This window comes from Zingiber officinale, chromosome 3B (genome assembly GCF_018446385.1).
Source record: "Zingiber officinale cultivar Zhangliang chromosome 3B, Zo_v1.1, whole genome shotgun sequence".
In the NCBI taxonomy this organism is placed as follows: domain Eukaryota; kingdom Viridiplantae; phylum Streptophyta; class Magnoliopsida; order Zingiberales; family Zingiberaceae; genus Zingiber; species Zingiber officinale.
The window spans coordinates 24,620,482-24,644,942 of NC_055991.1; the positions used below are offsets into that span (position 1 = coordinate 24,620,482).

General features: G+C 39.9%; 1 protein-coding gene and 1 long non-coding RNA gene across 5 annotated transcripts; both read right to left on the reverse strand.

Moving 5' to 3' along the window:
- Positions 1-1,871: 1,871 nt before the first annotated feature.
- Positions 1,872-24,340, reverse strand: LOC122056217. Of its 4 annotated transcripts, none has more exons than XM_042618053.1 (8): positions 24,040-24,334; positions 23,819-23,952; positions 6,436-6,541; positions 5,501-5,683; positions 3,240-3,695; positions 3,068-3,154; positions 2,883-2,975; positions 1,872-2,287 (listed from the first exon to the last, which is right to left on the reverse strand). In XM_042618053.1, the coding sequence occupies exons 2-7, from the start codon at positions 23,867-23,869 to the stop codon at positions 2,908-2,910; spliced, it is 951 nt and encodes a 316-aa protein (XP_042473987.1). In that variant the 5' UTR covers positions 23,870-23,952; positions 24,040-24,334; the 3' UTR covers positions 1,872-2,287; positions 2,883-2,907. The 4 variants fall into 4 exon arrangements, 2 of the variants coding, with proteins under 2 accessions (XP_042473987.1, XP_042473986.1); XM_042618052.1 differs by having other exon boundaries at positions 3,234-3,695; positions 24,040-24,331; XR_006133068.1 differs by having other exon boundaries at positions 2,883-3,154; positions 23,843-23,952; positions 24,040-24,340.
- Positions 19,087-21,119, reverse strand: LOC122056219. The gene is made up of 2 exons (XR_006133070.1): positions 20,012-21,119; positions 19,087-19,946 (listed from the first exon to the last, which is right to left on the reverse strand). It is a non-coding gene; the product is annotated as an uncharacterized LOC122056219 (long non-coding RNA).
- Positions 24,341-24,461: the final 121 nt, after the last annotated feature.

Genomic DNA, 24,461 nt, shown 5'->3' on the forward strand with positions numbered 1-24,461 from the left:
GCCTCTGTCTTTTAGTCCTTCTTGTATTTCTTTTATGCAAGTGTTTTAATTAAATTATAAGTTCGAGAAAGATTTTTTTGTTCGTTTAATTTGTGCATACATGTATGCATCCAAAAGAGAGAAAAAAGAGAAGAAGTTGCATGCATATGAGAGTGGAAAGAGAAGTGAAATTATATATATAAGTGAGAGGAAAGAGAAGAGAGCAATAATTGAGGGTTAAAATGAGAATGGTAATAAATTAAATGTGTCCTTTAGTAAATATCAAAATATATAATATGTCTTTTGATCAGTTCACAAATATGAGTACGTCATTTGATAAATTGTCGAACTAGAAAAGCATTGTGTGGCTTGCCCAGGGCAGACGTGGAGCTCGCTTGTCTACTCTCAGACAGGGAATAGGTTTTTAGTTGCCACCAAGGAAACCATACGTCATTCGTGTCCTGCACAGGCACAACTGGAGCTAATTATTTCAAAATGAACCTGATGCATCTCTAGGCTGCTAACGAATTCGTGAGTTTTTTAAAATTATCTAATTCGATCCCAACTTAAATATATTTGATAATTTTTTAAATTAAATTTAAATTTATAATATTTCATTTAATTGCTCACACACCACTCAAACCTACTCAAATCAAAATCTAATTATTTTTATAATTTTAATTTAAAGATGCTCAAATTAAGAACCGAACTCAAATATAAATCATTTTGTACTATAATACAATTATGTTCAAATTAATATTCGAATTGAACTCGAATCAAAATTATTTATAGGCTAAATAACTTCAAGTCCCTGTATTTTTTATCAACTAGTAGTTTGAGTCTGTTTTTAAAAAAATAATACTTAACTCCCTTTGACTTTGACTCGAAGTCAAAAAAAAAAAAAAAAAAAAAAAAAAAACCAAAATAACTCATTACTTTACTGACCTAAACTCTAATTATGAATGTTGAAATTATTTTAACTAAAAAATACTTATTGAAAAATAACCCCAGAATTGTAGACAAATAAGAAAAATAAAAATAAAAAATTTCACATGACTATTAAAAGTTTAACCTTAACCAAACTTAATCTATATATAGGTCAAAAATCTCAGTTATTCTTAGCAAAAAAAACCCTCACAAAATTTATATATGTATCAGCATAAAATAATAGAAAAGTAGAAAGTCATTCCATCAATCTCACCAAATCAAAAAAGAACTAAAATTTTAAATTGATAAATCAAAATTAAATAAAAATGTAACAAAATTCATCATTAAAAATCTCCTCATCATCATCAAATATGGCATACACTAATACACATATTAAAGACATTACACAATCCAGGAAAGAAATTTATAGGCTGTTGTGACTACAAATTTAGTATTCAAAAATCTTAATATATCACGTAAATTCTAACATCTAATTGATGTCAACTACTATTTGCATGAAAAAAATGATGGATGAGATTCTCTTCTTATGGATGAAATAAAAGGAGTACAAGGCTTCAACAATTTCACCTTAAAAAAAATTAGATTAAAGTTAAGCTTTCAACGGTCACGTCACCTAAGAATTTCTTTTTTTTATTTTTTTTTATTTAAAAGTATAAAGTTAAAAATATTTCCATCAGAACAATTTTACCGTTCAGAATTAGAATATAGGTGATAGGTTATTTTGACCATTTATTTCTGGTTAACTTCAATTCAAATGAGGTCAAGTATTATTTTTTAAATATAGAAGTGCAAATTACTAGTTCATAGAAAACAATTTTTTCAAACTTTGAATTGAATTCCAATATCATATATATTTTTCAAGTTTGAATACAAATATTAATATTTTTGTACTATTCCGCCAATTCGACTCGTTCATTTACGCTCCTAATTAACTCATTTAACCATGCATAACGATATCATATTAACAATTCCACTTAGTGCTGCTTAATGAGTCAACATGGGAATTCCAGCCTTTACTGGCATTAAAATGCAAGCATTCTCGCACGTTCTTCAACAGACAAAGAAACTTGCACATTGCAATGGATGGATAGAGAAACAACATAGGCAAAACATATGTACATTGGAATGAAGCAGCGCCATCCAAGTCTCACAACAGGCCACAACATGAAGGTGTTGCTCGCACTCTTCATCGCCGGTGTTCTTAGCTACATAATAACGTCTGCAAATTGTTTCAAATAGCAGCGAAGAGTAAGCATTTAGCAGCTGTCATGCGGCATTAGAGCTAGACAACTTTAATAGAATCCATTGGTGCCTGGAGAATAAGAATCTGTCATTTGGAACGTACAGATGCCTGATCAACCTGCAATTAGATTATACCAAATGTGTTGGAACAATATCCATTACACTAGAAACTCACATCACAGAGTGCTGCTTGAGCACGTCTACAGTTAATTGCTTGTATAACAATTTCTTAGTTTCCACTAGATGCTTAGCCATTCTTGAATCGGTCTGATGGACAGAACAATAACACATGAAGTAAAGACAAAAGATAATAAAAGAAGCTCCTGGTGTACCCAGAACGGAGCATCAGGAGAAAGATGCATAAAAAGCATTTGGTTGTGATGAATCTCTGCAGAAAAGAGTGACTGGATAGAGAAAAAAGCAAATTCAGGATGATTCACTTTACAAAACAACGTGATGACTCTTTGCAAAAATACCTCTCGGTATAAATAACACCTAAATGCAAGCTAAGACTGACATTCAATTGTGGCATGTATGTTGTGCCCTGTGTAATTGTTCGTATCTGCAGCCACACTACTAAGTACTAACTGAATGGTTCCCCTATTTTATTGCTAGCAAGTAATATAGTCTTTTTATCATTCAGTTCCTGTGATCATGAATCATTCTCTTCATGAAAAGTGAAGGTAGGTTGGCCCACACATGGAAAAAGTTACCTTGGAAGATGCCACATGACGTTAGTCAGCCACTTCCAAAATCCTCATAACTTACTCCTTCGGATTTGGTGTCAAGCCTTTTGGGGTCTTCCTCTTAACAGAAGTAAGAAAAAAGCTGCATAACTCAAGGTCGAAAAATATATAGACAAGACAAAGAAATAAGGAAGCATGCAGCAACATAATACCTTTAAATTCCCTTGATGGAGGAGAGCTGGAGAAATCATTTGAATCAGGTGGAATATAAGGAGATCTAGCGTAATTCTCTAATATATCTATAAAAAAAACAAATAAATTAGTATAATATGTCGATAAAAAAAAATTCTATATAGAAGTGTTGTGATTGAAAGAAACCAGCACAATGATTGAAGTCGTCAGTTAAATCTAAAAAGCTGAAGTTTCTGGGCATCTGACTAAATCCAAATGAAGATGTATCCATATCAAGGAGAGAATTGTGTATATGTTGTCCACTCAACTCTGAGCTACTAAAAGATCCAACCGAAGCATCTGCTAATGATTGTGGTTCCAAGATAGTGCTATCATTACCAAAGGGAAACTCATCATTTGAATAGATTGGCTCTGACTTCACTGTCATCCCACCCATTCCTGGAATCCTCCCAATGCTGTCTCTATGTGATGAAAAGACATTTTTCGAGGCATTCATGCTCCCAGAAAGAATAGATGGATCACTGCCAGGTTGCCCTGAGGTTCTAGCATTTACAAGAGGATTTGAAAACTCTTCATTGTAAGGCATGGAATCTGGCCTTGAGGAAGTGGATGCATGCTGAGACAAATAGCATGATGGATTTTGATGATCTGGAAAAAAAAATAAAAGAATTAGATTTATTGATTGGTGGAATACAATGATACTTTCTTTCATTGAAGAACCCTTTTGTCAATGTCAAATTAATCCAGCAACTCTCAGATGTCATTCCACTTCATGGATATGTAATTTAAATATGTCAAGACATAGTCAAGGTCATTAGAAATTGTCCACATGGATTATAATACTTATGAAAAAAGACATTAACTGAAAAATTTTATAAAAAATCAGAAAAATCAAGCAGTCAGACATAGGAGGTTGAGATAGTCAAAACTTCAAACCCAAGAAAGTTAGAAGCATCATGGATATTCAAGTTATTTTGGTCTCTGTTCAATTGTTTTTATTAATTAAACTCTAACTATTTCATGCTAATTCAAAAGTTTCACCCTCAGCTCCCTATTGAGGATATTGCTATGGGGGACTGTTGAGCTATGTCCTCAAACCAAGAATTTCTTTAATTTTTTGTGGTGTCTATAGAGTGACAAGTGTTCTAACTAAATTATTAGAACATCCACATCAGATACCCTATTAAAAAATTTTACCCTAAATTTTGGATGGGGTAGCTAAAAATTCTTTGCATCAGCTACCCTATTCATTCCCTAAATTATGCATTTATGAACAGTACTTCTCTAAATTTAGGAAATGGATTTCATTCCCTAAATATTATAGAAGAGAGAGAAGAAATAGGAAAGCTGATATATGGTGTATTGAAAAGCAGATATCCAAATTTAATAAAGTAACTTTTTTATCCTAAATTATATATTTTAGATAGGGAAGCTAGTGTGAATGCTCTTAGCAAAGAACTTCCATTTCTTCTCAGATAGTGTGCAGTTAAAATTCCATTACTTCACTTTTTAACAATGTCACTGTTTTCTGAACCTAATGAGCCTAAATCTTCCTGTACCAAGGATAGTAAAGGCTAAGGGTTAAAGTGTAGAGATTGTGATCAAATGGTTGATTTAGATGAGACAAACAAACCAAGTTATGTGCAAAAATTCCAACTATTTGGAATTTATATTCATCTCATACTACCATAAAACTCAATGTACTGCATTAGATTTTCCAAGATAACTTTTAACTATCATGTAATGTAAAATTTCTTTCATCTCCCTTTACCTTCTACTCTAAATGACTCAACCTTTTCAACTAACTAGAGAATTTCAAAACCAAAGACATAAAAGCAAACTAATATAGAAGAAAAAGGAATTAACAATAATTACAAAAAATAAAACACAACATGAAAATAGCCGTACAAGCTAGAGAATTAGAGCCATTGGAAAAGGGTAAGACATATCCTAAATTATATATTTTAGATAGGGAAGCTGGTGTGGATGCTCTTAGCAAAGAACTTCCATTTCTTCTCAGATAGTGTGCAGTTAAAATTCCATTACTTCACTTTTTAACAATGTCACTGTTTTCTGAACCTAATGAGCCTAAATCTTCCTGTACCAAGGATAGTAAAGGCTAAGGGTTAAAGTGTAGAGATTGTGATCAAATGGTTGATTTAGATGAGACAAACAAACCAAGTTATGTGCAAAAATTCCAACTATTTGGAATTCATATTCATCTCATACTACCATAAAACTCAATGTACTGCATTAGATTTTCCAAGATAACTTTTAACTATCATGTAATGTAAAATTTCTTTCATCTCCCTTTACCTTCTACTCTAAATGACTCACCCTTTTCAACTAACTAGAGAATTTCAAAACCAAAGACATAAAAGCAAACTAATATAGAAGAAAAAGGAATTAACAATAATTACAAAAAATAAAACACAACATGAAAATAGCCGTACAAGCTAGAGAATTAGAGCCATTGGAAAAGGGTAAGACAGCAACTCCTGGAGGGCATGCTTTCCGCATAAGCTCAACCTGTTTCTCAAGAAGCTTATTGAAAACCACTATTTGGTTCTTAAGGATCAATCTAACATGATAAGCTTTGAAAAACTCTTGATTCTCTTCCTCAAGCTTTTGCCAAACTGTACATCAACAAAACATGGATCTTCATCAAAAATGAAACCAATTAAAAGTTGAACCAACTATCAATATGGCAGATCTGGTGTTTTTAATTCAAAATATTAAGAAAATTTTATGAGTCAATGGTATGATCAGAGATACTTTCTAAATCAGAGTGTTGATTTCTAGATGGCAGACATACATGGCAGATCTCATGTACCATTGGCAGACATACAATATTGCTATCAAAATCAAAATAGTTGTTTGTTGGATACATGAGAATATTAAGATAGATATGTAGGATTTCTAGGCAAGACAAAATCAAAGTCAAATATTGCTATCAAGAAGCAATCTGGAATAGACAATAAAATAAGAGGAAAATAAGATTAGGAGAGTATTGATATGTTGATGGTCTATGGATACAATACTTTGCAAATTAAATCAATTAAGGCGTGAGAGATAAAAGAAAAATATATTGATCAGAGATTTTGTAGTTACTAATAATATAAACTTGTAGGAGCGAAGACAATGTCCATGTAGCTGACTCCAACCAGTTGGGACAAACATAGATTATTATATTGATCAGAATAGTGGATATAAATGCTGAAGGACAATCAATCACAAGACTGATATGACATCGGCAAGTGTGAAAATAAGCTATATATTAAATAACTTGTTGGTCCAAATGAATAAAAATCAGACAAACACAATCCCCTATACAGTTTTCCAAAAACAGATGAATCGTAATGAAACAGGATGTTCTGTTTAGAATTACCAAGTTCAGTGAAACTAGGTTCTATATTTGCTTGGAGAGACAAAGTGTCAACTACTTCTTTCTGGTTCATGTACAGTTGCAGGCATCGTTCAATAAGATTCTGAACCTGAAAATTGAGAAGGAAATTTAGCAAATCAGGCCTACACTAAAAAAACTGATGTAAACCAACTATTTATTTAACATTAAAAAAATCTAAGGTGTATATACTTTATAATCAACCAATCTTCTCTATATCTTAAAACAGAAAAGTAAAGAGGCAAGTGAGTTTTAGAAATGGAATAAAACTAACAGAATTGTTCATCATACTCATCCGTTTGCTGATAAAATTCGAATTCAACTAGAATTTGCACACCATTAAATCAAGGTAACTAAATCATTAGCCTGTAGTATGTAACAAGAAAGCATAGAAGTCTAGACCATAGTTGGTAGGGTCGCGATCCTACACAAAATCAATTTGAGATCAGAATTAGATCGGTCGGGATCGGATCGTAGAATCGTACGATCCTATCAAAAATCCTTAAAATTTAATTTAGTATTTGATAGGATAATCAAATTGATCATTGAAGACTAAATCAATTTTATACTTGATTAAATTCCCTTTAGAATAAATTAAATCAAATTAATAATAATAATATTAATGATATTAATGGCAATAATGGATTGAAAATATATATAATAAATAAATAATATTTATTTATAATTTTAAAATAAATTTATATATATATTAATAGAATAATTCAATTAGGGTTTAAGAAAGTCTATTTAGACTATCTCAGTTAAATTAAGAGTTGACTGAATCAATTAACTAAAGTTTCAATTAAAAATCTAACGTTACTATATCGTCTCCTCTCCTCTCAAAAATCATTGTGTCGTCTCCTCTTCTCTCACCTGCGAGAGGCCGAGGCTTCCTCTCACCTGTGCTCGTCGCTCCCCTCCATGTCATTGTTGCTGCCAGCTGTTGACAGATGTCTTCCCCTCTTCGTCTGTGTGCTCACCGTCGTTGTTCCCCTCACAGCCTCACCAGTGTACTCGCGCATCATGTTGCCGCCAACGCCTTCCCCTCTTTGTCCCCTGCACAAGGTGCCTACACTGCCTCCTTGCATCCCCTCCGCTTGCTACCCGTCAAGAAATCGACAAGGACGCTTGGTTTCAGTGCCGCATCCGAATCGTTTGTAACATAAGATCTTGTCAATTCCACCAATACTATATGATTCCAGATCTAGTTCTGATTCCACCAAAAAACCGATCCCCAATAGATCCGGATCATTTTAGTGATTCTGGATCATAGGATTGTCCGATCCTATGATCCGGATTGCGATTTTACAAACCATGGTCTAGACTAACAAGAATAATTTGATTGCCATTTTACATGAATTCACATACGATTTGCAAAAGCATCGGATGTTATGCATTTATCCAGATTACCAAAGTACTATAATCGAACAGAATTTAATGGCCTGTTTGTGACCCAGTAACATAAAATGTAATGCCATTTAAATTCAAACATAGTGCCACCTAATGAACAAGCAAGAAATGCATGCAAATATTACATGATATAGTAGAAATTATATAGATGTTCCATTAGATATTGTGGGTCCTCCAATTCTTTGAGGAATCAGAAGCAAACGACTCAAAGTTTAATGCCGGAGTACACACAGTCAAGTGATTCAAATATTTGGCGTGCCAAAACATTATGGACTTGTGGCATGAGTTATGTGTTTTTAGTTTTTTAGTAGAAAATAGCAATATACTCCAAACATAATCATAAAGTAGCACAATGATGAGACTGAGTATAAACATCATGGAATCTGAAGTATTTTTGTTGCATAGACTTGGTTTTTGAGTGTAAGATCTGGGTAGAAGAGATGTAGGGAGTGACAGAGTGGTTGGCAAGAGACAGGAAGCCAAATATAGAGGTGAGCAAGGGTGGATGCAATTAGAGAACATAGTGTCGGGTGAAGGAAGCTGCTTTACCAAGCCAATTAGATGATGGAAAGGGAAGGAAGGACTCAGAGAAAGCATCAGCCAAGAACTCATGAAGCACCTCACGAGTGCATTTGTGATGGGCAGGGGAGGTTGTGGTGGCACGGCAAATGAAGCGTTGCGGATCACCATATCAACAAGACAACGCAGTAAGAGAAATGTCAAAAGGGAGGGCAGGCCAAGTGATAATTGCAGCCTCCCCTCCAACCAAGAAAACAAGGAAAACAATAAAGATCAAAATTGACTTTTGATACCATGTAAACTTTGGGGAAATGGTGGAATTTGTAAGTTATAGTAAAAGCAATTGACAAAATTACCTACAGATAGGAATTTGTTCAAGTCTTCTTTTGGTTTGGTAGATCAATTCTCTCTGCTTATATTTTGTTCCTATCTGATACAAGTTATGACGAATGGACCCAGAAGGTGACGTGGTAGTCAAAGTCAAGAGGATGTGACAGTCCTACTCCAAAAAAAGAGTAATATCCCTTCAGATCGGAGTAGTTCCCTAGTATTAAATTCTAGGGTTAACCAGACCGGGTTTTAACCTGGCTAGGGGAAAATGGTCGATCATTAAGCCGAACGAATTGAGGAGTATAATGTCTTAAGGATAGCCAGATCTTAGGAGGTCAAGTTTAACGTTGACCGGTCTTACATTGTGATCGGAATGACTGACTCATTCTACGACATGCTGATCATAAACAACAGTGTGTGTATTTGTCCGGCCTTAAAGTCGGACAGGCATGTATGCTCTAACCGGCCGAATAAAGCCCGACCAGAATAAAAGCGCTCAACCTCATCAGTTCCCATATATGTAACCGGTCGGATAAAGTCCGGCCGGGATAAAGGTTCTCAGCCTTATCAGTTCCCATGTGTAACTGGCTGGATAAAGTTCGACCGGGATAAAGGCGCTCAGGCTCATCAGTTCCCAAGTGTAACCGGTTGGATAAAGCCCGGCCGGGATAAAGGCGCTCAGCCTCATCAGCTTCCACATATGTAACCGATCGAATAAAGACCGGTCAAGTTAAAGGCACTCAGCCTCATTAATTCCCATATATGCGACCCGCTGTCAGGACTTAAGGCCCTCATCTTCATAAAACTTTCCAGGTATGCCCGACCAAAGTGCACGTATGCCCGGTCAAGCATGATCAAGCATACGACACTTATCAAAGGGCTTTCTCGGGATCCCGGTATACTCCACCATTCTCTAGCAAGTATATTAATGTGCCACAGGACATGATTGAGCAACTTAATCTGACATAGGGCAAAGGAATATATAAAATGTAACCGAATGGTTCGATAAAAGAGGTCGGCTTAAGGACCGACCGAGATATATTTAGCGCCGAGTACATTAGCCAAACAAGTAGGCCGACTCAAGGACCGGCCGAGGTAGCAAACAATATTTTAATAGCCTGTCAAGGTTGTCGGAGAATATTCCTTGGATACTTCTTGCGGAGGTTAGTTATGACATCATACTCCCTTGACAATTTCATCAAGGGTTTAAGTCATAAACGACAAAAGAGGTACATCTGATGGTAGAAAAAAAAATCCTCAAGCTGTTACTACATATCATCCAGACTGTACTTTTTCCATCACCTAAAAAACTCCAATGCACGATGTCATCTCATGATCACGGAGCTTGTAAGAGGTGGTATATAAAGAGGGATCCTTTCCGTTGGCAAGGTACGCATCATTTGCATCTGAAACCTACGCTCTCGCAGATCCACTACTGTTTTTCATTTCACTCACCAGAGATGGTATTGACTTGAGCGTCGAAAGCCTGGTCTTTGGTCACTGACTTTTTATTGGATCGGCTGAGTATGCGCAGGATCTGAAGGAAACCATCTTCTCGAAGCTAGGAGGTCTTCTCTTTGTCAACGATCAAGTCATTGTCACCAGCACGCCATCTCTTAATCTCTCAGACAGGATCAAATTTTACGTCGTCTATGGGAAGTTTCGCCTGAATCTGAGAATGAGAGATGGAAGAGCTTGGAAAACTTGCCACTATCACGTTAACGCAAGAGGATCTAGATCTACTCATAGCAAAAGCGCAAAAGCGCAAAAGTTAATGCAACAGCAACAACAACAAGGAGCACCTGACAGTGTTTTGCTGTCATCTAACCCTGTCGCTTCAGCGACAGCTCACCAAAGGGAGCGAGGAGTATAGGAGAAGGGTCAGGCCCATGTACCTAGGGCATCTCGTTCACTAGATCCACACTATCGGGCTCTTTTTCGCACGTCGCTTGAACATATAGATCAAGAAGAACCTCATCGGGAGTCTTCTGGAGAAGCACCTATCCGAGACAGGCGAAGGGGAAAAGCTCCGGCACGATATAGTTCTCCTGAAGACATTAGCACCACATTCTCTTAGAGAGTGTTAGAGGATAAGTTGTCGAAGCATTATCAAAACCTGGCTATAGGGGAATACTCAAGATCAACTGATCCTGAGAATCATCTTGTCAAATTTGAGCACGCCACCCTCTTTCATCAGTTTACTGATGGGGTGAAATGCTGGGTGTTCCTCACCACCTTCAGTGGAGGGTGGTTCTGCATAGAGGTGGTTTAGACGATTACCCGCTAGATGTATCCAACGTTTCAAGGATTTCAACAAAATTTTCCTTCACCAGTTTGCAAGCAGCCAACGCTACCAAAAAAACTCCCCCGAGTCTTTTCTTACTAAAACAAGGGCCTAAGGAGTCACTGAGGTCCTACATTAAAAAATTCAACCATGTGGCAAAGACGTTCCTTCCGCCACTACCGAAATCATGAGGAGCGTCTTCTCCCAAGGGCTTGCCAATAATGATTTCTTCAATTCCTTGGTCAGGAGACCTCCGAGGAATTTTGATCATCTGTTGGACCGGGCAATCGAGTTTATTAATGTTGAAGAGGTGCAAGTTGCCCGGAGGAAAGATACTCCTGCACCCACACCGGCTCCGGCGCCCAAGCGCCGATCATTGCTCGCTCCTCCGCCTAGAGGACCTCGAACGACCCCTCAGCCTCATCATCAAGAGCCACGACCCCAAGTCGTGCAGCATGTGGGGGTCGAGCAAGAAAGGTATCCCAAGCCTCCTCAAGAAGCTCCAAGACGATGGTGCACTCTTCACCGGTCGACCACCCATGACACGCGGGATTACTACACGCTGGCTAATCGCTAGGGTGGCAATCGAAGATTTCACCGGCGCACTCCGTCGCCTAACCGCCGACCCTATCGAAGACCGAATGGCTCGCTCAGAAGAAATCAGCGCGGGGCTGAACGACAACTGAGGACTCCGCCACCACCACTAGTGGATCGAACGCCCACTCCCACTCGAAACCAACCGAAGCTCCCGATCCGGCAGGATGAGAACCATAATAATGCCGCCAGGGGCAACATCAATATGATAGCAGGAAGACCGACTGATGGTGACTACAACTGAGTGAGAAAATCACACGCTTGGCGATTGAAAATTCATGTGATCGGCTGCAGCACAAAACGGGCAGCCGGGCTTGAAATCAGCTTCAGACCCAAGATCTAAAAGGGGTGGAGATACCCCATAATGATGCATTAATAATCAAGGCTATTATAGCTAATTATAATATTTTTCGTACTTTCGTTGACACAGGTAGTTCTATCAACATCATCTTTAGGCGGGCGTTTGAGCAGCTACAGATAGACGCGAGTGAACTCCAACGCATGGTGACCCCTCTATATGGATTCACTAGTAATGAGGTCTAGCCGCTCAGCTAGATAAAGTTCGTCATATCTTTAGGTGAGGAGCCCCTAATGAGGACACGCCGATCAAACTTCATCGTAGTTGACGCACCCTCAACTTATAATGTCATTTTGGGTCACTCGACCCTAAATGAATTCCGGACGATGGTATCTACCTTCTACCAAAAAAATAAAATTCTCCGTGGATGACCAAGTTAGGGAAGTTTGAGAAGATCAACTAATGACATGCAAGTGCTATGCTGATAGTGAAGCCCGCTCTACACGGAAGATACAGCGGATGGAAGTCATGCTATCCAGGAGACTCCACCGCCCTCGTCTATGAAGAAAAAGAAGAAATACATATTCAGCCTGACCGGTCGAAAGCTACCACTCAGATAGTGGTCGACCTGGTTCCTGAACTTAAAGAAGAGTTATCAAATGTTTGACGTGCAACAATGATGTGTTCGCTTAGACGCCCAAAGAAGTGACGGGTGTGTCGCCCGAGATTATAGAGTGTGCTTTATGTCTATCCAGACGTTCGGTCGATCAAACAAAGGAAGCAGGATTTTAGAGCCGAGCAGAACAAGATCATCAAAGATGAGGTGGATAAACTTATGGAGGCGGGCTACATTCGTGAAGTTCAGTTTCTGAGCCGGTTGGCCAATGTGGTCTTGGTCTCAAAGCCGGGAAACAAAAGAGGGGTCTATATCGATTTCAGAGATCTTAACAAAGCTTGCCTGAAAGATTATTATCCGCTCCCTCGCATCGATCAGGTGGTGGATTCCACTTCCGGGTGCGAGTTCATCTATATGCTGGACGCATATTAGGGGTATCATCAAGTCCCTTTGCCGAGGACAACAGTTTCATAACTGCTGAGGGCACCTATTATTATAATATTATGTCATTCGACTAAAGAATGCAGGGCTACCTACCAACGGCTCATAAATAAGGTCTTTCGGAAGCAGATCAGGCGAAACATGAAAGTGTACGTGGATGACAACCTCATTAAGTCCCTTTGAGCGGTTGATCTATGTGTCAATGTGGAGGAGGCTTTCAACACTCTAAGGCAATATGGATTGAAGCTCAACTCCAGCAAGTGCATGTTTGGAGCCAAGAGGGGGAAGTTCTTGGGCTATATTGTGACCTAGCGAGGAATTGAGGCTAATTCGAGCAGAGTGCGAGCGCTGCAAGATATAGCCCCTCCACGCAATCTGAAGGATGCTCAAAGATTGACTGGCCGGATTATGACGCTCTCTCGTTTCATCTCCCGTTCAGTTGATCGAAGCTTACTTTTTTTCAAGATATTCCGCCAAGCGACCAAGCTCCAATGGGATGCCGACTGCGATAAAGCTTTTGAGGAACTGAAGAATTACCTGTCCGTCCTGCCTATACTTGCAAAGCCCATAGCGGGTGAAACATTGTGGGTGTATTTGTAGCTAATGATCATGCGGTCGGGTCAGTATTGGTGAGACAAGAGGGGAAGGAGCAACAACCTTAATATTTTTTAAGTCAGTTAATGAAAGAAGTCGAGTGTCGTTATACCGCACTCGAGAAGTTGGCCTACGGATTGATGTTAGCTCCCCGCAGGTTACATCCGTATTTCCTTTCTCATCCGATCATGGTAATCACTAATAGCACATTATGCCGAGTACTTGTCAACCCCGAGGCCTCTAGAAGGTTGATCAAGTGGACTACTGAGCTTAGTGAGTATGATATACAATATCAACCCCAAGCGGTCATCAAGGCTTAGGCTTTGGCGGATTTTCTGACAAAGGTTCAGAATCCCAAACACGAGGAGACCTGGAAAATATATATAGATGGATCTTCCACTCAACAGGGTAGTGGGATAGGTATTCTTATGATATCCCTCTCAAAAGATAGAATGCAACTGTCTGTTCAACTAAATTACACGACCACCAAAAATGAGACTGAATATGAAGCATTAATAGCTGGCCTACAAGCTGCAAGACATGTGGATGCTACCTGGTTCTAATTCATTCTGATTCCCAATTAGCTGCGCAACAGTTATCAGGCCACTTCAAAATTAATAATGAGCGACTTAAGCACTATACAGAAGCCTTCGAAAAACTCAAAACAGAGTTCTAGGAGGTAGTTATCCAAAAGGTTCCCCGATCAAAAATCAAACGACGGATGACCTAGCCAAGTTAGCCTCCGCCATCATTTTGTGAAATATAGACAGACCGGTAGTGCAGACATTATTAGTAGCCTGTATCGAAAGACAGGCCGACCTGGAATTACAAAGTGACTAGAAAACCCTAATTATATTATTTCTACAGCAGGGTAGTCTACCACCCGAGGACAAGTAGACATGTATGATTAAGAAAAGAAATAGTCGATTCACTTTGATTGGCGATCAGCTTTATAAGCGGATTTTCTCATGTCCTTTGCTCAAGTGCATAGGGCCAAAAGATATACAATATTTTATAGGAAGTTCATCAAGTTTCTGCAGGAGTCATGCGGGCATTCAGTCCCTCGTTCGGAAAGTATTGCTAACCAGATATTTTTAGCCCAATCTACAAGCAGATGCTACACAACTTGTAAGAACTTGTTTATCTTATCAGAAGCACCAGAACATTCCTCATCACCCCACGGAGCTTTTGAAAACTTCTATTGTCTCTTGCTTATTTGATCAGTGAGGTATGCATATAGTAGGGTCTTTTCCCTTAGCACCTGCTCAGAAAAGATTTCTACTAATAGCGATAGATTATATTTCTAAATGGGTAGAAGTCGAACCATTAGCTAGGATAACTGAACAGATGGTTATCAAGTTTTTATGACAGCATATTATTTGCAAGTTCGGGATTCCACACAAATTAGTCGCAAATAATGGAAGACAATTTCAATGCAGAAGAATCAGAGAATGGTGTTTAAGTCATGGTATCGCACAGGCCTTTACATCTGTGGCATACCCTCAGAGTAACGACTAGACAGAAGTGACCAATAGGGAGATCGTACGAGGTCTTAAGATCAAATTAGACCATGTTAGAGGAAGTTGGGTGGATGAGCTCCCAAGTGTGTTGTGGGCATATCGTACAACTCCTCGAGAAGTGACAAGTATAACTCCTTTTCATCTAGTTTATGGTGGTGAGGTCGTTGTCCCAATCGAGATTGGCGTGGAATCCAATCGAAGGCGATTGTATGATGAGGACAATGGTGGTCGGTGCTTAATGGAGCTCGACCTTATAGAAGAAATCAGAGACAAAGCGAGGGCTCGATTAACAGTGTATTGGCAAAGGATGAGACAAAATTACAATAGAAGAGTTATCCCTCGATTTTTTCAGGTCGGCAATTTGATCTGGAAGCGAGTCAAACCGGTCAAGGATGTGAACAAGCTAAAGCAACAATGGGGAGGATCATTCAAGGTGGTGCAAAAGCTAGCCTTTGGCTCCTATTATCTAGAAGATGCAGAAGGCAAAAGATTGGATAAGGCCTGGAGTACAAATCATTTACAGCCCTATCAAATACGCCAGTAATTTACTCATATATTATATAAAATTTCTTACACTTAATGAGAATGCAGGCAAATTTATCCGAAAATTCATACAAATTGTAAATTATAGCCTCCGGCTTAAAGACTGGGTGAATTCTAAATTCCGAACCGTTCGATCGGGTTATAAGCGAGCATGCTCTCGTAACTCAAATAAATCCAAAGCGGCTTGATGATCGAACGAATTCCAGACTCCCGAACCATTCGGTCGGGTTATAGGCGAGCATGCTCTCGCGACTCAGACAAATCCAGAGCGGCTTAATAACCGAACGAATTCCAAACTCCCAAACCATTCAGTCGGGTTATAAGCGAGCATGCTCTCGCGACGGAGATAAATCTAAAGTCATTCGGTCGGGTTATAGGCGAGCATGCTTTCGCGACTCAGACAAATCCAGAGCGGCTTAATAACCGAACGAATTCCAGACTCCCAAACCAGTCGGTCAGGTTATAAGCGAGCATGCTCTCGCGACGGAGATAAATCCAAATTCATTCGGTCGAGTTATAAGTGAGCATGCTCTCACGGCACAAATCCAGAACGGCTTAATGACCGAACGAATTTCAAACTTCCGAACCGTCCAGTCGGGTTATAAGCAAGCATGCTCTCACGGCTCAAACAAATCCAGAGCGGCTTACTGACCGAACGAATTCCAGACGCCCGAACCGTTCGGTCGGGTTATAAGCGAGCATGCTCTCGCGGCTCAGACAAATCCAAAGCGGCTTAATGACCGAACAAATTCCAAACTCCCGAACCGTTCAATCGGGTTATAAGGGAACATGCTCTCGCAGCTCAGATAAATCCAGAGTGGCTTAATGATCGAACGAATTCTAAACTCCTGAACCGTTCAGTCGAACTATAAGTGAGCATGCTCTCGTAGCTAAGATATATCTAGAGTAGCTTAAAGACCGAAATGTTAGGGACCCCCGAACCGTTCGGTCAGGTTATAAGTTAAAAGCAAGCATATAGTATGTCGGAAGTTTCTTTATTCAACCTGATTATGTCGCTCAGTGCTAAATCAGGGCTAAGCTTATTATTCAATCCGACAATCAATTATGGTAAGTTTTTTTAAAGGTAGTAATTTATTTTGTTTAGTCAGACTATTTCATTCGGCATTGCTACCTAAGTCGATTTATTGTGCCTCCTAACATATACTACATGATGAGGGTGCATGAAAGTTACTTTATAAACTTATTGGTGGTTCTGAAGATATGCATGAGAAGCAGGTGTCATCTAACCTTACTCAATGCCTATTTTATCCCATCTTAAAAGTATATTTCAGCATACTCTGGAGAATAGTTTCAATTTTTTCTAAGGATTATACACAATTATGCATTAGGGTACATAACGTAAAATTATTAATTGAATCTGCTCAAGAGGTCCCCTGGGAGCTCGTTGAGAAGTCGATGTTGGTCAATAGCTTGGGGGGGGGGGGATTTGTCGGTAGGTAGCCACCTTCCCGTAATTATTGGATTACCCCTTTAGCAGAATGGTTAAGTGTTTCTACAAGTCGTTGTGCTAGTTCTCTCTTAAAATCAATAAAATCCCAATCTCAAGACGCTCATTCTCTTCATCTTTATAAAGTGATAGCTCGATCCGGCCAGCGTCTACTTCAGCCTTTGCAGCGTCCAACTCGGCCTGCATGGATTGTAGCTGGGTTTCTCGTGTATTTAGCTCCACTTGTTGTTTTAATAACAAGAAGTTCTTAATGGATAGTTCAGGAGACCCAAATGCATGTGAAAGCTTTAGCTCTTCTAGCAGGGTATCTTTATGATCTAGGTCAGAAATGACTTTATCTTTCATCGCTATTTCTACTCGGAGCTTGGATTCAGGCTTTTACCTCGAGCAAAAGAGATCTCGGCCAAAGAAAAATGATCCCATTTGGCAATAGGTTGTTCGTGTATATCCGAGCCTATAGCCTCTGCTTGGGATCTTTTACGCATAATTATGAGAGGGGTATCCGAATCTGTAGCGCTGGAAGAAGAACTATGAGAAGGTTCAGAGTCTCTTCCGATGGCCAATTATTTTTAAAAAGGAAAGCCGAGGTAATGGCTTCCACTATGAAAATAAATGGATAATTAAAATTAAAAAATTTTATAATAAATGGTTAAGAAATAACAAATAATTAAGGGATTTTCTTACCGAAAGTGGCGCTTAGCTCAAGATCCACCAGAGTAATCCCAAAAACATATAATAGACCTTCTATAGTCAACTCTAGCAAACTAAACTTCAAACCTCTCAATTGACCTAGAGCTTGGCAAAGGATTGGGTCTGTGCGAAGGTTGCCCAAGTTAAGAATAGGGAGAAAGTTTGATTGCCAGGTTGTGGGGCAAGACAGAAAGCTCGGAAGGTGTATGAAAAAATACTTCTCTCTCCATTCTTCTTGGGCAGGAATTCTATTGAACAAAATAGCCTTAGGGCGAGCCTAAAAGCGAAATAAACCGTCCTCTACTTGTCGGGGAAACAAATAATGGTGGAACAAATAAGGGGAAAGAGGGACAATGAATAAGCGGAAAACAATAAGGGCACCACTTAAGATGCGAAGAGATTGGGGAATAAGTTGATGAAGCGAGATGCCAAAGTATTGGCTAACGTCAACGAAGAAAGGATGGAGGGGTAAACGAAAGTCAGCTATAACTTGTTCTCTAAAAACAGCAACACTCTCCGGCGGAGGGAGATGGGGGTGATCTTGGCTAGCAGGAATCACCATGTAGGATGGAAGCCCATAGTTGAGAGTAAGGTTGTAGGCATCATTAATAGTAAAATTGGAGGAGCAGTGAGTATACCATCGTGAGCTTCAACCCTAGTGAACAAAAAGATGAGGAGAATGGAAAGTGTAAAAATATGGAAGAATAAGAAGAAGAGGGTAAAGTCTTAGGGTTTTTTCTTTTTCACGAAGTTTTTATATGGATTCTTCGAAAATGCTTTTTGAGTTAAATTGTCGAATCATAATAGTGAAAAGGCAAGGTCACCTGTGAACCGAGTGAGTAGATGAAAAGTTGTATATCTAGGATGAAGTGCACACACGTGTCACCAATTAAAAACTTGCAGCGGTAATTGATTTGACAGGCCGTCATCCCGAAGTGTCGGTGATGTTTTTGAGGTGAGCCTGGTTTTTTATGCAACTCTGTTAGAAGCATGGGCAATCCCAAGCTCGAACGAGCCTTTACGACTTGACCGGGGAATAATAAGTTGAAGACCGAACGGATCTGTACGAGATTGATTGTTTACCTAGACAAAGTTGTACTGAGTGGGTTCAATTTCAATTTGTTTGGAGTAAACAATATTTGCTGCAGTTCGTCTTATCCTAAAGCTTAAGGTACAAACAAGTATAAGCCCAGGCAAAACTAAACTTGAACAAGTTTTATTTATGACCGGTCGTAAAGATGGGCGTTCTTAGGTGAATAAGCATTAGGCGCTATAGCTCGTCCGGCCTAGATGGTCGGCCTTAAGCATTCTTGTCCTGCTCCATTCGGATTCTCGCCTGAACATATTCAAATTATCCTTAAGATAGTGCACATGTGTTAAGTAAAACCATAAGTGGTTACACAATCAAATTTTAAAGAAAAGATATCTGATAGGTTCAACCAAAACTTACATTAGGACAATAGAAATTAATATCCAATTCATTGAAGAAGACAAATAAAGAAGAACAAGATAGATCACCATAGGTTTGGAAACCGATCAGGAGGAACACTATGGGTTATCTTTTGGTAATCCAAAAAACTGGCAGGAGGATCGGAGGTGAGACATCCACCTTCTTTTACTTGTTTCATCACACCTTCCGCTCCAAGGAAGAGGGCTTTAGTAATGGAGTCAGCAATGGGGATGTTGAAGTCACGTGTTAGAAACAAGGCTTTTTTCTTAGCCTCAAATCGCTCGTCCTCTCCTGCCTAATAGGCTGCCAATTTCAACCAGGCTGTTGATTCAATATGAGAAGTCATTAGATCTGATAGCATCTCGCTCCGCCTTTTGAGTCACTAGTTAGGATTCTTTGGCAAATAGTTCAACAGCATATGAAGCCTTCAATTCTTATAGTTGGGCAGACAATTGTGCGTTCTCTGTCATTTGCTCGTCCAGTTTTTTTTGCATTTCTACCCGAGAACTTGTTTTCGATTGAAGTTGAGCTTAAAAAGTATTCAGGGCAATCTTCCACTAGGTTGCCTTCTCTTGCTTGGTTTAGCTAACTGTTGAGCTTCTTGTAGTTGAGCATCTAGCTCCTTTATTCGTTCAGAGGTACACACGGAAGTTGCTTCGATGACTCGTTGCTTTAGCAACCCGTTCTCCTAAGCCAAGTCGTACATTTGTTGAGCAAGGCTCATGATAATTGTCCAACACTGAAAGATGAGTGTAATTATGAGCTTCAGAATGGATGGACTACAATCAATTAAAGTTACATTACCTTAGTCTGTTCATAAGAGAATTCATCTGCCGGCTCTGTTGGAGTAAGCTCGCTAAGTCTATTTTTTGTATCCTCCCAAGCATTTATTAAACGATTTCCTAATAGTATTGGGAGGGTAGGAGAAGGCGTGGATGTTAAAGCGAGTAGAGCTTGGGCAGAAGGTAAGGAAAAAAATAATGGATAATTGATGAAGCCACTCGAGGGCAGCAGTGGTGGTCTCTACATGAGGGGACACGGAGAAGCTTGGGCCTGAAGAACTGCCCGGCAAAGGAACGTCCTCTCAAGTTTGAGCAGGACCAAGGGTAAAGAGGGTTGAATAAAGGACAGATAAGGTTTGCTCAGGAAATTGTTCTTGTGTATCCTTCGAGGCAGAATCTTCCTAGGCATAAGGCAATGGTAAAGAAGGTGTCTCTGTGAGGACCGCTAACCTCTTGGGAGGAGGGGCAAGGGTAATCTTTCGCCCTTTGTGTTTTTTCTTTGGGGAGACATCCTTCTCCACCAGACAAACCTCCAACGCTGGAAGCGCATCGGGGGGTAATTCTCCAAAAGGGGTAGCCTCAATGGGCGCAGTTCTGTGGTGTCCCGAAGCCTCGTTAGAAGAAGCAGCCAAGGGTAAACCTCATTCGGTTAGCAATTCTTGTTCCTTGGCGCGAATCTTTTCGGTGGTTAGGTCAATTGCTGCATCGACTAGGAACTTCAAAATGGCATCCACTGCACAAAACAAAAAATACCTTAGTTAGCAATAACGTAAGAACTGAATTACCAAAACTTACCAAAAGAGCGGGGTAGCTTCTTGTGAATGGGGCTTAAGCCAAATGGATATAGGAAGTCTTCGTGTAGCCACCTATGAATTCTAAAATGTTGATTATTTAGCTTAGGAAGATAAGAAACAAAAATAGGATCTTGTTTGAATTGGCCTAGGTCGGGAAGAGGAGGAAAAGAGGATCGTCATTCTACAGGTCAGGTAAAAAAGAAATAAGATTTCCGGCCTTTGTTTGAAGACGACATATCTTCGAAGAAGATCGCCTTTGGTCGGGACTGGAAGAGAAAGGCATCAGGTTCCGATTTCATGGGATAAGAGAAGAGAAAAAAATTGCGGGGTGTTGGTGGAATGTTAAATAGGCGGAACAATATGAACATTCCACACATGTATCAGAAAACATTTGGAACGAACTGTTGCAAAGGGTTTTGGAAGTATCAACTTACTTCAAACAAAAAGGATGGGCTGGAAAGCGTAAACCTACCGCTAATTGGTTAGAAAAGAAGGTAATGTGATTGGGGAGAGGAAGGTGAGGTCGATCGTTGGAAGAAGGCAAGACGATGGTATACTCTTTAGGGATTTCAAACTTGGACCGGATGTAAGGCTCATTAGAATCATCAAAGGTGGAACAGGTAAAGATATACCGAGGGGGGTGAATGATTCATGAGCTATAATAGGATGTAAATCCAAAAGAAGGGGAACAACTTACTGAGTCGTTTAAGGGCGGAAAAAAGGAGAAGTTTGGAGAGTAAGGGTCGCCGGAGAAGAAAGGCAAGGAAGATGAAATGCAAAGTGCGAAGAGCGCACATCGCTTAGGATTTTATAAAGTAAAATTTAATTCTCACCGTTGGATTAAAATGACTTGTGTTGGGAGGGTCGTTGATCTGTAGGGAAATACGTGCGGTTGAGCCGTACAAAGAGGCGTGATTCATAAGTCGTTTCAGAAAACAAAAAGGCGAGCCATGTGACTTCAACTCATAAGCAAGCATTTATGATGGAAATGACAACCATATTATTCCTCTGACCATGAACCTCCCCACGCATCCTCGGTAATCTCATCTAAGAAAAACTAGTTGCACAAATGATTTTTGAAAATTTTGACAAGTCTCCGAGGTACAAAAGGAAGGAAGCATGAAAAGATGGAGTGGGCAAAATTAAAACTTGAGTCTAGTCAGTCGGCTACACCTCCTTCGACTAGACTTGAAGAGGAGGCTAATGATACGAGTTATGACAAATGGACCCAGAACGTTGTAGTCAAAGTCAAGACGACATGGCAATCCTACTACAAAAAAAGAGTAATATCCCTTCAAATCGGAGTAGTTCTCCAGTATTAAATCCTAGGGTTAACCAGACCGGGTTTTAATCCGGCCAGGGGAAAATAGTCGGTCATTAAGCTGAACGAACTAGGAGTATAATGTCTTAAGGGTAGTCAGATCTTAGGGAGGTCAAGTTTAAGGTTGACCAGTCTTATATTGTGATTAGAATGACTGACTCATTCTACGACATGCCGATCATAAACAACAGTGCGTGTGCATTTGTCTGGCCATAAAGTCGAGAGGACATGTATGCTCTAATCGGCTGAATAAAGTCCGACCGCGATAAAGGCGCTCAGCCTCATCAGTTCCCATATATGTAATTGGTAGGATAAAGTCCGGTCGGGATAAGGCGCTCAATTTCATCAGTTCCCATATGTAACCGGCTGGATAAAGTCCGGTCGGGGTAAAGGCACTCAGCCTCATTAGTTCCCAGGTGTAACCGGCTGGAAAAAGCTCTACCGGGATAAAGGCGCTCAGCCTCATCAGCTTCCACATATGTAACCGGCCGAATAAAGACCGGCCGAGTTAAAGGCACTCAGCCTCATTAATTCCCATATATGTGATCGGCTGTCCGGACTTAAGGTCCTCAGCTTCATAAAACTTTCCAGGTACGCCCGACCAAAGTGCATATACGCCCGGTCAAGCATGATCAGGCATACGACACTTATCAAAGGGATTTCTCGGGAACCCAATATACTCTACCATTCTCTAGCAAGTATATTAATGTGACGCAGGACGTGATTGAGCGGCTTAATCTGACATAGGGCAAAGGAATATATAGAATGTAACTGAATGGTTCAATAAAAGAGGTCTGCTTAGGACCGACCGAGATATATTTAGCGTCGAGTACATAAACCAAACAAGCAGGCAGGCTTAAGGACCGGTCGAGGTATACTCAACAAACAAGCAGCAGATAATATTTTAACAGCCTGTCAAAGTTGTCGGGAAATATTCCTTAGGTAATTCTTGCAGAGGTTAGTTATGACATCATACTTCCTCGACAATTTCATCAAGGGTTTAAATCATAAACGACAAAAGAGGTACATCTAAGGGTAAAAAAAAAATTCCTCGGACTGTTACTGCATATCATCCGGACTGTACTTTTTTCATCACCTAACAAACTCCAACGCACGATGTCATCTTATGATCCCGGAGGTTATGAGAGGTGGTATATAAAGAGGGATCCTTTTCGTTGGCAAGGTACGCATCATTTGCATATGAAACCTACGCATCCACTACTGTTCTTCATTTTACTCACTGGAGATAATACTGACTTGAGTGTCGAAGGACCTTGTCAGGAATCCTTTCCTTAGCCTTTGGTCACTAACGATTTGTTGGATCAACTGAGTGTGAGCATGCGCAGGATATGAAGGAAACCGTTTTCTCGAAGCCAAGAGGTCTTCTCTTCGTCAACGATCAAGCCACGTCACCAACGCGCCATCTCTTCATCTCTCAGACAGGATCACTATCTATTTCGTAGACTTGGTCTTTTAGACAAATTCTAGTTTCGTTATGGTTAACAACATCATTATTAGTTCAACTTTTGGAAGGAATTTAAGCCAACGATGTGAGAATTACTTCAGTTCACAATCAGCAACCAGTAGATTACAAAAAAGTAATCATAGTCAGTGAACAAGTTTTGGATCACTTTCGAAATAGATTAAAATTCAGCAAAAGAGATCAAGGAAAATCTAAATTCACTACTAACAATAAATTCAAAAGCCTCCTTACTAGTTGAATATCCTGACGGGATACCTTCCTGACTTCTCCGCTCGACATCATGCCCTTCCAACCCAAAAACTTAAAACACTTGAATCTTCCGCAATAGACAGTGCCCCAAAACGCGCTCGATCACAGAGAACGACCTGATCAGCACATAGCAAAAAACTAAATAAACTCACTGAATTAAGAACGGCAAAGGATAATACACCGGACATGAAGGATCACTTTACCTTTCAGCAAGAGAGTACGATTCTTGAAGCGACCTTGCTGATTTGTGGGCTTGGGAACGTCGGCGAGCGTTTACGCCTGGAATTGGGCGCGGGCGCGGCCGATGAGTAGGGCATCGGTCAGGGTGGGATCATGGGAAGGGGATGGGAGTCGAAGAAAGGTAAGGTGACGTCCTCGTGCTTCCCTGGTGGAGCAATACAAGGGCTCTGAGCGAGCCACGTCGACTCTGACACCGAGAGGCGACGATCGGAAGGCTTCGATGGAAGATTCATCGCATCGCGAATTAATTGTCCGCCGATTTTAAAATTCATACGCTTACTTCAGTTAACATGTGGCTGTCGTTCCCTTATAATGGTGCCGTGCGTGGACCCCACAGAACCTTCTTGTTACTAGGTGGGTAAAACTTAGGGAGGTCAACAGAGCG

Excerpts from the sequence above, each read along its gene's own strand:
- LOC122056217 (XM_042618052.1), bottom strand. The coding sequence starts at position 23,869 with ATGATGTCGAGCGGAGAAGTCAGGAAGGTATCCCGTCAGGATATTCAA. Across the intron at positions 5,684-6,435 it reads ACCTAGTTTCACTGAACTTG|TTTGGCAAAAGCTTGAGGAA; the intron begins GTAATTCTAAAC and ends GTTGATGTACAG. Across the intron at positions 3,155-3,233 it reads CGACTTCAATCATTGTGCTG|ATATATTAGAGAATTACGCT; the intron begins GTTTCTTTCAAT and ends TTTTTTTTATAG.